General features: G+C 43.3%; 1 protein-coding gene and 1 non-coding gene across 6 annotated transcripts in view; one reads left to right on the top strand and one right to left on the bottom strand.

Moving 5' to 3' along the window:
• ppp4r4 (protein phosphatase 4, regulatory subunit 4) overlaps positions 1–13,350 on the top strand; it is a 178,481-nt gene that overhangs the window by 77,237 nt on the left and 87,894 nt on the right. For all 5 annotated transcript variants that reach the window (XM_068038738.1, XM_068038739.1, XM_068038737.1 and 2 more), the window contains one exon: positions 4,534–4,607. In XM_068038738.1, the coding sequence (XP_067894839.1) occupies positions 4,534–4,607 (74 nt within the window). The remainder of the gene's footprint in view (positions 1–4,533; positions 4,608–13,350) is intronic.
• trnak-cuu (transfer RNA lysine (anticodon CUU)) lies at positions 8,913–8,985 on the bottom strand. The gene has a single exon. It is a non-coding gene; the product is annotated as a tRNA-Lys (tRNA).

Genomic DNA, 13,350 nt, shown 5'->3' with positions numbered 1-13,350 from the left:
ACTCTGCTTTTAAAAAAAGAATTGCTGAACTAAAAATCAATTCTGCTATGTCTTTGCAAATGACCATTTCCAGAAAAATGCTGAATAAGCACATTAGCAGAATGGCAAAATGTTTGTGAACCATAACTTATTTTTTGTGTTTGTATTTGAAACATTAATATCAAATGCAGTACTATATTATAATAGGCCAGTTGTGAATTTAGATAAATATCTATACATTCATTCCACAGCAGCTTGCATTTATATAGTGCCGTTAATGCAAAGGAAGTCCTAAAGCACTTCAGTGGTGCAATCAGGGAAAAAATGGATGCTGCACCAAAGAGATAGATACCACAAAGGTGACTAAAAACTTGGTCAAAGATAAAGGTTTTACCAACAGTCTTAAAGGAGCAGAGGAAGGTGGAGAGGCGAAAAGGTTTATCCAGTTAAAATCTGAGTTGAGTGTTACAGCATTGCATGTAATGTTCATTAACGTAAATAATTCTTGTTTAATATATGATAGGAAGGATCAATGATTGTAAATATAGTTATAAATTGAGGTAAGCAAACATTCCACAATGGCTCCTGTGTGCTTGTGGGGGAAGAAGTGACGGCATTAGAGGGCATTAATGCAGGACTGCTTTGTTGAGATGGTGAATGGACAAATATTCTCGAATTCGACTCGACTATGGGAATCGGGAGTATTTTTGGTCGCATTCCCTCAGGAAATTAAAATAAGTGGATAGAGTCCATGGCGGAGTAGATTGAACCTCTGTTTAAAGAGTAGGCTTTTAGATTAGATTAGAACATTACAGCGCAGTACAGGCCCTTCGGCCCTCGATGTTGCGCCGATCATCTGACCTACACTATTCCATTTTCATCCATATGTCTATCCAATGACCACTTAAATGCCCTTAAAGTTGGCGAGTCTACTACTGTTGCAGGCAGGGTGTTCCACGCCCCTACTACTCTCTGCGTAAAGAAACTCCCTCTGACATCTGTCCTATTATCTTTCACCCCTCAACTTAAAGCTATGTCCCCTCGTGTTTGCCATCATCATCCGAGGAAAAAGACTCTCACTATCCACCCTATCTAACCCTCTGATTATCTTGTATGTCTCTATTAAGTCACCTCTCCTCCTCCTTCTCTCTAACGAAAACAACCCCAAGTCCCTCAGCCTTTCCTCGTAAGACCTTCCTTCCATACCAGGCAACATCCTAGTAAATCTCCTCTGCACCCTTTCCAAAGCTTCCACATCCTTCCTATAATGCGGTGACCAGAACTGCACGCAATACTCAAGGTGCGGCCTCACCAGAGTTTTGTACAGCTGCATCATGACCTCGTGGCTCCGAAACTCGATCCCCCTACTAATAAAAGCTAACACACCATATGCCTTCTTAACAGCCCTATTAACCTGGGTAGCAACTTTCAGGGATTTATGTACCTGGACACCAAGATCTCTCTGCTCATCTACACTACCAAGAATCTTCCCATTAGCCCAGTACTCTGCATTGCTGTTACTCCTTCCAAAGTGAATCACCTCACACTTCTCCGCATTAAACTCCATTTGCCATCTCTCAGCCCAGCTCTGCAGCCTATCTATGTCCCTCTGTACCCTACAACACCCTTCGACACTATCCACAACTCCACCGACCTTCGTGTCATCCGCAAATTTACTAACCCACCCTTCTACACCCTCATCCAGGTCGTTTATAAAAATGACAAACAGCAGTGGCCCCAAAACAGAACCTTGCGGTACACCACTAGTAACTAAACTCCAGGATGAACATTTGCCATCAACCACCACCCTCTGTCTTCTTTCAGCTAGCCAATTTCTGATCCAAAGCTCTAAATCACCTTCAACCCCATACTTCCGTATTTTCTGCAATAGCCTAGCGTGGGGAACCTTATCAAACGCCTTACTGAAATCCATATACACCACATCCACGGCTTTACCCTCATCCACCTGTTTGGTCACCTTCTCGAAAAACTCAATAAGGTTTGTGAGGCACGACCTACCTTTCACAAAACCGTGCTGACTATCGCAAATGAACTTATTCTTTTCAAGATGATTATAAATCCTGTCTCTTATAACCTTTTCCAACATTTTACCCACAACCGAAGTAAGGCTCACAGGTCTATAATTACCAGGGCTGTCTCTACTCCCCTTCTTGAACAAGGGGACAACATTTGCTATCCTCCAGTCCTCCGGCACTACTCCTGTCGACAATGACGACATAAAGATCAACAACAACGGCTCTGCAATCTCCTCCCTGGCTTCCCAGAGAATCCTAGGATAAATCCCATCTGGCCCAGGGGACTTATCTATTTTCACTCTTTCCAAAATTGCTAACACCTCCTCCTTGTGAATCTCAATCCCATCTAGCCTAGTAGGCTGTATCTCAGTAATCTCCTCGGCAACATTTTCTTTTTCTACTGTAAATACTGACGAAAAATATTCATTTAACGCTTCCCCTATCTCCTCTGATTCCGCACACAACTCCCACTACTATCCTTGATTGGCCCTGTTCTAACTCTTATCATTCTTTTATTCCTGATATACCTATAGAAAGCCTTAGGGTTTTCTTTGATCCTATCTGCCAATGACTTCTCGTGTCCTCTCCTTGCTCTTCTTAGCCCTCCCTTTAGATCCTTCCTGGCTAGCTTGTAACTCTCAAGCGCCCTAACTGAGCCTTCACGTCTCATCCTAACATAAGCCACCCTCTTCCTCTTGACAAGCGCTTCAACTTCTTGAGTAAACCACGGCTCCCTCGCTCGACAACTTCCTCCCTGCCTGACAGGTACATACTTATCAAGGACACGCATTAGCTGCTCCTTGAATAAGCTCCACATTTCGTTTGTGCCCATCCCCTGCAGTTTCCTTCCCCATCCTACACATCCTAAATCTTGCCTAATCGCGTCATAATTTCCTTTCCCCCAGCTATAATTCTTGCCCTGCGGTATATACCTGTCCCTGCCCATCGCTAAGGTAAACCTAACCGAATTGTGATCACTATCGCCAAAGTGCTCACCTACATCTAAATCGAACACCTGGCCGGGTTCATTACCGGGCTTATGGAACAAATGCCTTTTTCTCATTGTATATTTTCCTGTATTCTTTGGGTCAATTCATATTAGTTAGCCACATCTAAACTAGACAAAAACATGAAAACAATAATCCAGGCCAAGATGTTGTTACGACCGACCATTCCACTCAAAGCGCCCAGTCAAAATATACGATTCTGATTGTGGTGGGACTAAATCCTTAAACACTATGAAATATTTAAACATTTAAAATAGAAAAAATTAGAGTCCTTGCAAATTTTACAGTCCAGTGTTGCTCGAAGTCCTCACAGAATGTTGCTTTCCTTCTCTAGCGAATTTCAACAATTAACGACTTGCAAACACTTTCAATGAAATCAAGCCGACTTTAGAGTTTTTGAGGGATAAAAGATTGTCACAGTCTAACTTCCCTTTCTTCAGTTTAAATTACCAGAGATCTCTGTTTTGGCTTGACTTTTTTTTAGAATTTTGAGAGATAATAATTAAACAGACTAAATTCCTATTCCTTCAGTTTAAATGGTTGAGAGCTTTTTTCTAGGTGTTGTCATCACAGCTGTCTCAGTCTGTCTGTTAGAACAAACTGTCTTCCACTAAAAGCCAGTTCAAAACTGAATTGCAACAATTGTTTCACATGAGCCTCACTCCCAGTGGCTAGATCTATGGTAACGAGAATGCACCCTTTGAATCGCAATCTCCAAATGGCTGTTGCTAAGGCAATGAAAATGCACCTTCCTAATACTCCTGAGGCTTGCTCATTGTAAAAGCAATTCTGATCCCTTGCAAGCCTTAAAGGCAAACTGCATATTCCGAAAAAAAATTACAGGGCCATGACAATGTGATTCATCTTTAATTACATTTAGATAAAGGTGGGCCGAAGGGCCTGTTTCTATGCTGTACGACTCTATGACTGTATGATGTATCTGAAGTTATAATTATTGCATTACATTTTGCACCTGCGATGTGACATTTTTGCCACTATTTTTCCCTCACTATGCAATCCCACCTCCTTAATTACTTACATCTGAAACACCTTTTATATTGCCAACTGTTTCTTACTAATTCTTAGAAATGAATGTCTTTGGACAGCCTTATTCGAAATAATCTGTCATTGTGGGTTGCAGCAATGCATGTTAGAAGTGCTTTAAGACAATTGCTCCAAAGCTACATTCTCAAGCTTTGACCTGGTAATAATAGTAAGTGCTGCATCCTGCACATTAGCCTTTATGAGCCTGACAAATTGAACCATGTAATGAGGATTCTTCTAGATGAGTACAGTTGCTTCAGAAATCGCCATAAATATGATTCTCTTTGTTTTTTCACTGTGAACCTGTTTATTTTCAGGATGTAAAACACAGTACCTCTTGTGCATGTGCTAATCATGGCTCTTACATTAGCTTGTAGGATTAGACAATGGAGCTGATTTTGCAATATGTTTAAACCCATAATTTTAACTTAGTTTGTCAAAGTTGATTATGTTTCTTTTTTGGCCAGTGGTCAGCAATGCATGGTTGGAGACCCTCCTGACTGTAATCAATGCTTTACCAAAGGAAACCATCAGACAAGAGGTAATGTAAAAGTAAAAAAAAAAATCTATCCCTGTATATCTGTATAGCGTTTATTGATTCCATATATCTTTATGAATATATATAATTGTCATGCAGGCCCCCACCTGCCAAGAATGAGGCATATTAATTTTGTCATATGAACATTGATTTTAAACTTGCTGCGAAGAAGAGCAGGCCTGTCATAAAGGCTGCCAGACACTTAGCTGAAAAAGATTTGCATACTAACAGACAGTGCTTGTGGAGACAAAAGGACCATTCCCTGACGCATTCAACTCACAATGGATTTTGATCACCAAACGTCGAAGGTGTAAGGACGAGCATTCCAGAGACTGCTAAGGTGATATAATCCACAAAGGCCAGGACTGGTTAAATCAGCTGGTCACATGACTAACTGGCTGGTTCAGGGTTTTTTGAACTAGCCACAGAGTTTTTGAACTCAAAGACTGTTTACCCCTGGAGTGTGAAGACCTCTCCTGTCTGCTCCCATCTCTTTCTCACAAGCCTCTGGACCCACTGAGGACATCTGAACTTCAAGAGAGAAAAGTCTCCTACATCGAACAAGGTTTCGGGAGAATACTGGGTCCCAATGAAAAGCAAGACCTACCTACAATCGAGGACTTTACAGCAAGCTTGAAGAACAGTAACCAAAACCATCTTCAGATATTGCCTCAAACTTTTCCATTTTATTTCTTCTCTTTTCTGTCTCTATCTGCATGTGTGTATCATGCATGCATGCTAGCGTGGGCGCATCGCGTATCCGTAGGCGTTAACCAAATTAGAGTTTTAAGTTTAATAAAGTTCAACCTTTTTTCATTAAACCTCAGAAAGCCCTGTTTGGTTAGTTTCTTTGCCTTATAATTGGGAGTTAGTGAACAAGGATTCACTAAGGAGGAACTAAAACAAAACGGTGTGTTTAAAATTAAACCCTGTTAGGGTAAGACCAGGTGAAGGCTGAGAGGGAACCCTGGACCCCTTTCTCACATGGTCGTAATAAGATATATAATTAAAGTGCTATCATCTTTATGAAAAATTGTCTTTTTATTATTTTGGCAGAAACTCAGACTCAGCAGAGTGACTATAATGATATTGAAGTATATCATTGATCACTTATACAGGAAATCATGCCTGTACTAGTTGAAGCAAAAATGTTTCAAATTATCATACAACACTGAAGGAGGCCATCCAGCCCATTGTGCATGGGCCGGTGCTTGGATAGAGCTAACCAATCAATCACACTATTTTGTGCTTTCCCCATAGCCCTGTTTTTCTTTCTTCAAGTACTTATCCAATTCTGTTTTGAATCTCACCTCTGGTTGTTTTGCCAATCACCCTAAACCTGTGTCCTCTGGTTACTGGTTTTTGAGCCACTAGCATCAGTTTTTCCTTGTTTTGCCTATAAAAACCACCAGTGGTTTTGAACATCTCTGTCAAATCTCCTAAACATTTTCTGCTTTAAGGAGAGCGTCCCCAGATTTTCCAGTCTCTCTACATAATTGAAGTCCCTCATCCCTGATACCATTTTAGTAAATTTCTTCTGCACCCTTTCCAAGGCCGCATCTAAATTCCTATATTGTGGTGCCCAGAATTGGACACAGTACCACAGCTGAAGTTTAACCAGTGGTTTATAAAGGTTTAGCATAACTTTCTTTTTTTGTACTTTTATTCCTGTATTAAGAAAAAAAGAAGCACATGCATCCCTACCTATAACAGCCTTCTCAACCTGCCACCTTCTTAGATTTCTGTAAATAAACCCTCCGGTCTCTCTGTGCTTATACCCCCTGAAAAATTGTAGAAGTTAGTTCATATTGCCTCTCCTCATTCTTCCTACCAAAATACATCACTTCACACTTCTCTGCATTAAATTTCATCTGCCATGTGCCTGCTGATTTCACCAGTCTGCCAATGTCCTCCTGAAGTCTGTTGCTATCCCCCTCATTGTTTGTTTGCTACATTTCCAAGTTAAATTTTGGGCTGCATTTTAAGAGTCCGACTCCGAAGTAGACGATGAATGTAAAATTAATAATGCGGCCCGTCCACACGGGCACCGCGTCATGGAGCTGCCGCGATTTCAAACACGGCGGCTCATTTGCATGGCCGCAATGCCCTCCCTTCGCGATGATCTGGAGGGGTGGGTGAGCCGTTGCCCGCAACAACGTCCAGCGCCATTTTTAAAGGCTTACTACCCTCGGTTGAGATTTAAAAATTAAAGGGCCTGGTCAGTTCAATTACCAAAAAACAGAATTAAATTACCTTTTAAATTCATTTCCCCCCAACCCCAACCCCATGGCATTTCCAGACGTTTGTGCCTATTCCCCACCCCCCTGGAATTTGAATAATGAGGATTTGACCTGCTGGCCACTCCCCCCCCCCCCCCCCCCCCGCCAAAGTTCAGCAATTTTGACTTTACCCCTTCCCATCAACACCCCCCCCCCCCCTCCAACTGACCAATCTGCATCGTTATTACCCTGCTCCCGCCCACCCCACCCCCTGCACAGAGAAATAATACTCCTCCCCCCCCCCTCCCCACAGGTGTCATGCCACATTTCCCCGAATGGGGATTTGAAGGCGCAACATGATCAGCTGAATGAAGATCGCTGTGGCAATTAAGGAGGCGACGGGACCCTCATTAAATCAGGTATGTAAATTAGTTAACATATTGAAATGGAGGTCCCGTCGCCAAACAGCAGGGCAGCCGCCACGAGACCTCGCTACCGCCGCCGAGATCGACATAGGGCCTGCCGCTATCGGGGTTGGTGGCGGGCGTCCGCCGCACCGAACTTCATTGCCACCACCCCCGCCCGCCACTGTTCCCGATGGCGGAAGTGCTTTAATATCCAGCCTACCATCTGCAAACTTTGGAATTATACCCTGCATACCCAAGTCCAGATCATTAATATATATCAAAAAGAACAGTGGTCCAAACAACGACCCCTGGGGAATACCACTATATGTTTCTCTCCAATCTGAAAAACAACCAGTCACCTCCACTGTCTGCTTTGAATCCCTTAAATAATTTTGTATTGTTACGATCAGTTGAGAAAGGGGTCCAGGGTTCCCTTTCTGCCTTCACCTGGTCTTGCTGTAAGAGGGTTTAATTTTAAACATACATGTTTTTAGCTCCCCCTTGGTGAATCCTTGTTCACCGCTTTCCAATTATAAGGCAAAGAAACCAGCACACACACAGGTTTTCTTCAGTTTAAAGAAGAAAGATTGAAATTTATTGAACTTAAACTCTAATTCGATTAATGCCTACCGACACGACGCGCCCATGTTAACATGCATGCGCGAAACACATGCAGACCGGGACAGAAAAAGCAGAAGAAAAATGAAGTGAAAAAGTTTGAGGCAATCTCTGAAGAGGGTTTTTTTGTTACTGTGGTTCGAGCTCTCTGTAGAGTCCTTGATTGTAGGTAGATCTTGCTTTTCGTTGGGGCCCAGTATTCTTCTTAAACCTTATTCACTGTAGGAAACTTTTCTCTTGGGGTTCATGTGTCTTCAGTGGGTTTTGGAGTTCTGTGAGAAAGAGATGGGAGCAGACAAGGAGAGGCTGTGGCGAGCCAGCCAGGAGAGGTCTTTTCAATCCAGGAGCAAACAGCTGTTTGCAGTCTCTGTGGCTAGTTCAAAACTGTACAATTCAGAAAACCCCAGGTTGCCAAGCAGGTAGTCATGTGACTAACTGGTCTGACCATGTCTTGGCTCTGTGTATTGTTTGTGTCAGGGAATGGTCCTTTGTCTACAAACACTGTCTGTTAATATGCAATAAATGTCTTTCCAGCCATAGGCCTGACAACCCCTTGTAACAGGCCTTCTCTTCTTCACAGCAACAATTTGAAATTTAATGTCCATGTGGCAAAATTAATATGCCTCATTCTTGGCAGGTGGGGGCCTGCATGACAGTATCCATATTGTCCCTGCAATCCCATGGGCCTTAAGTTTGCTAATAAGTCTATTTTGTGACACTTGTCATCTTTTTTATTTATTTTTATTTTTTATTTAGAGATACAGCACTGAAACAGGCCCTTCGGCCCACCGAGTCTGTGTCGACCAACAACCACCTATTTTTACTAACCCTACAGTAATCCCATATTCCCTACCTACACTAGGGACAATTTACAATGGCCATACCTACACTAGCGGCAATCACCTGCAAGTCTTTGGCTGTGGGAGGAAACCGGAGCACCCGGCGAAAACCCACGAGCTCACAGGGAGAACTTGCAAACTCCACACAGGCAATACCCAGAATCTAACCCGGGTCCCTGGAGCTGTGAGGCTGCGGTGCTAACCACTGCGCCGCCCAAAAGATACCGCCCAACGTGGGGCTCGAAACCACGACCCTGAGATTAAGAGTCTCATGCTCTACTGACTGAGTTAGCCGGGTGCTTTGGAAGTCCATATACACATCAACCATGCTGCCCTCATCAACCTTCTTTTTGTTACTTTATCAAAAAGCTCAATCAATTTAGTCAGACGCTATTTGCCTTTAACAAATCCATGCTGACTTTCATTTATTAGCCTGTACACTTCCAAGTGCCGATTTAATTTTCTCCTGGATTAATTAGTTCTAAAAGTTTCCCCACGAAGCAAGATAGAGCTTTTAGTGAATCATCTTAAATAAGTATAATTGCAAATTCATGGCAAGACCAGCATTTGTTGTCCATCCCTAATTGTGCTTGAGAAAGTGGTGGTAGAGCACCTTCTTGAGCCACTGACGTTTGTGTGTTGAAGATACTCTTGCAGTGCTGTTAGGTAGGGAGTTCCAGTATCTTGACCCAGCAACGGTGAAGGAACAGTGATATATTTCCAAGTCGGGATGCTGTGTGACTTGTGGTAAACTTGCAGGTGATGGTATTCTCATACATCTGCTGCCCTTGTCCTTCTAGCTATGAGAGGATGCAGGTTTGGAAGGTGGTGTCGAAGAAACGATGGTGAATTGCTGCAGTGCCTCTATAGATGGTAACACTACAGCCGTGGTGCACTGGTGATAGGCGGAGTGAAATTTTAATGTGGTAAATGGAGTGCCAATCAAGTGCGCTGCTTTCTTCTATATAGTGTCAAGCTTCTTGACTTGGAGCAGCATTCACTTAGACAAGTGGGATGTATTCCGTCATAGTCCCGATTTGTGCTTTGTAGGTTGTGGAGGAGTCAGGTTTTGGGGAGTCAGAAAGTTAGTTATTCACTACACAATACCCAGCCTCTGACCTGGTCCAGTTACGTTTCTGGTCAATGGTAACCCCTAGGATATTTGTGGTGGTGGATTCAGTGATGGTAAAGCTGTTGAATATCACAGGGAAATGGTTAGGTGTTCTTTTGTTGGAAATGGTCATTGTCTGACACTGTCGTGACACGCATGTTACTTGCCTGTTGCTGCAATTTTTGAGATACCTTACCCTTGCAGGGTAATTTGAAGTAGACCAGGCACTTTTCAGGTCTGAAAGTGTTGGCCTTAGGCCCATTCGTGTGCATGTGTGATGCACAGCGAACGATGATCTGATCGGGGTAGCCATTATCCTGCAGGATAGCTTTGAACCCCATTTCGGCGACAAGCTTTTACAGTGATTAAATGGCTGTGGCCCTATTTATTATTTATTTATTTTTATTTTTTATTTAGAGATACAGCACTGAAACAGGCCCTTCGGCCCACCGAGTCTGTGCCGACCATCCACCACCCATTTATACTAATCCTACATTAATCCCATATCCCTACCACATCCCCACCTTCCCCCTACCTATACTAGGGGCAATTTATAATGGCCAATTTACCTATCAACCTGCAAGTCTTTGGCTGTGGGAGGAAACCGGAGCACCCGGCGAAAACCCACGCGGTCACAGGGAGAACTTGCAAACTCCGCACAGGCAGTACCCAGAATTGAACCCGGGTCGCTGGAGCTGTGAGGCTGCGGTGCTAACCACTGCGCCACTGAGGTTGCCAATAAGGCCAATCTTATAGCATGTGGAGCTGTAGGAATCCCAACGCATATATTGACCAGTGAAAGTAGGCTTGCGGTAGACAGTAGTAGAGAACCCATTAGCGGATTTCTCATCTAGCACGTCGAGGAAAAGGAGCTCATTAGACTGATCCTCTTCAAAGATGAATTTGAGTGTATTAAGGTGTATAAGGAAATTCTTACATGCAGTTGCAGATTCAAGTATAGCAAACATATCATCCACGTATCAGAATTATGCAAGGGGGTAGGTGGTTAGGGGTCATTCCATAGAAAATGTGTTTCTCGTGGAAACTGACGAAAATGTTAGCAACAGCTGGGCCCAGAGGGGATCCATTGGCAACACCATCTATTTGGGCATATATGGTGTCATTAAAGCTGAACTCAACTGCGCGAGTTGCTAAGTTCATAAGGTCAATGAATACAGATTCAGAAAATGGTGGCGTGTCTAGATTGCCATGATATAGTGACAGGGCGCAAATGTCTGTGGCTTCCTTGAGCAGCACATTAATGAATATGCTCGCAATGCCGAATGAGCACAAAGACACAGCATTGTCATCGATATGCAGGTCGCGTATAGTCTTGGTGAAGGAATCCTTCACCGTGTATGTGGGAAAACTCATAGAATAGTTCCCAGGTGCATTCTCCATGGCAATGCCTTGACCAATCAGAATTGACTTGTCAATGAATCAGCACCCCTTTTCTCATGTGGTATAAATTGTTGCTGCCTTTGAACTTTGGCATTCTTGCGTCTGTCCTGATGAGTGTAAGATGAAAAGCTTCGACGGCATGCCTCTTTTTTCAGGAATACTCAAGTTCTGTACTGCCAAGCAACCGCAACCATCTTTCTTTGTGCTTGGTATGACTCCAACAGTTGGAGAATTTTCCACCGATTCCCATTGACTTAATTTTGCTAAGGACATCTACCTGTTGCAGATGCAACTGTCCATGACCGTATTCATTGGTGTGACTACAGCGCAGTCCTTGTAGAGACAAACTCCCGTCTTCACGCTGAGGATACCCTACATCCTGTATAGCACTACTACTGTGCTAAATGGGACAAACACAGAACAGATCTAGCAGCTCAAAACTGGGTATCCATGATGCACTGTGGGCCATCATCAGCAGCTGAATTGTATTCAACCACAATCTGTTACCTCATGGACTAGCACTTTACCATTACCATCAAGCCAGGGGACCAATTCTGGTTCAATGAGAAGGATATTTGTGATCCAGATGAATTTTTCTGACAATCCAGTAATTTCATGATTATTAATGAAAATGCCTCTGGGAGAGGGCCACCCCGGACCCCGACGCTGGGAGGGCCCTGCCCGATGTAGCCAGTGGTGGTGAGGCATCATGGCAGCCCCCCGCTGCTCGACGACGGGACACTCATTTACGTATTTAAATAAATGGAAATGAATGCATAATCATACTTACGCCACCGCCTTCTCTCCCGCTGCGATCTTCCTGCTGCTGGCCAGCACACTCACGCCTTCGAATCCCCATCCGGGAAAATGAGGCGGAACTCTTGTGGGGAAGGAGATAGGTTTCTCAGTGGGGGGGTGGGGAGTGGGGTCAAAGTAATATTGACGTAGGGGATGGTGGAAAGGGATTTAGGTTACAATTTATGCACTTTGTGGGGGAAGGTCAGGTGGACAAGGTAAGTGTTTTATGGGGAGGAGAGGGCAAATTTAACTCTTATTGGGCGGTGGGAGAGGAGCAAAATAAAAGTATTTTAATTTTTTTCATTCACTTTAGCTTTAAAAATTTAAAGTTAACGGTAGGGCTCAAAGCCCTTTAAAATGGGGATGGGGGGCCTTGCCCCAGCTATTTATATGAGCCGCCGCACTCAGGATCGCAGCGGCTCCACGATGTGCAGCCCATGCGGGCAGGCCACCGTTGTTTTTGCCTGCCGCCTATTTTGGCAGTGTGATTGTAAAATTCAGCCCCCCTAGATGGATACAATCTGCTGCTAAGTGTCCTTCTCCTCCTCCTCCCTCTGCTGCGTTTCTCTGTGATGCTGCAAAGTTTGCAAATGGGAAACATGAAACAGCTACTAAGATTCTACAATAAAAACAAAATACTGCGGATGCTGGAAATCTGAAATAAAAAGCCAGGCTGCCAGACCTGCTGAGTGGTTCCAGCATTTCTTGTTTTTATTACTAAGATTCTAGACTTAGGTAATGCTGACTTCAATGGGATGAGACAGAGACTGTCCACAGTAAACTGGGCAAATTTGTTAATGGGTAAAATGACAGAAGATCAGAGGGAGATGTTCACAAAAGAACTTAATGTGATACAGAACCAGTTTATACCCCGAACTGACAAGAGCTTTACTTGCCAGAAAAGGCTGCTATGGACAACTGAAGAGGACAACCTCAAAGAAAAAGCATATAAAAATGCAAAAATAGCACAGATCTTGGCTAATGGGAAAAATCTAAAAACAAAGGTTAACAAAACAGATAGTAAAAGCTATAAAAAGAAGCTTGCAAGGGATATAAAATCAACACAAACATTTCTACAATTACATTAGGAACAAGAGCAGTCAGGAGCAATGTGGGTCCCTTAAAAACTGATAATGGTGATATTGTTAATGAAAATAAGAAAATGGTGGACATGCTGAATAATTACCATGCTTCAGTATTTACCAGTAGCTGAACATGTCAGCATGCCAGACATCCTAAGGAAACTAACATTGGATCAGGGTCAAGGACTCCCCAAAATTAATGTAAGCAAAATAACAGGAATGAAGAGAATAATGGCTCTAAAGAGTGACAAATCCCCAGGACCTTTAAAGA

This window comes from Heterodontus francisci, chromosome 9, assembly GCF_036365525.1.
Source record: "Heterodontus francisci isolate sHetFra1 chromosome 9, sHetFra1.hap1, whole genome shotgun sequence".
Lineage (NCBI taxonomy): Eukaryota > Metazoa > Chordata > Chondrichthyes > Heterodontiformes > Heterodontidae > Heterodontus > Heterodontus francisci.
The sequence above is the reverse complement of the archived record's forward strand: the minus strand, read 5'-3'. Positions and strand labels throughout refer to the sequence as shown.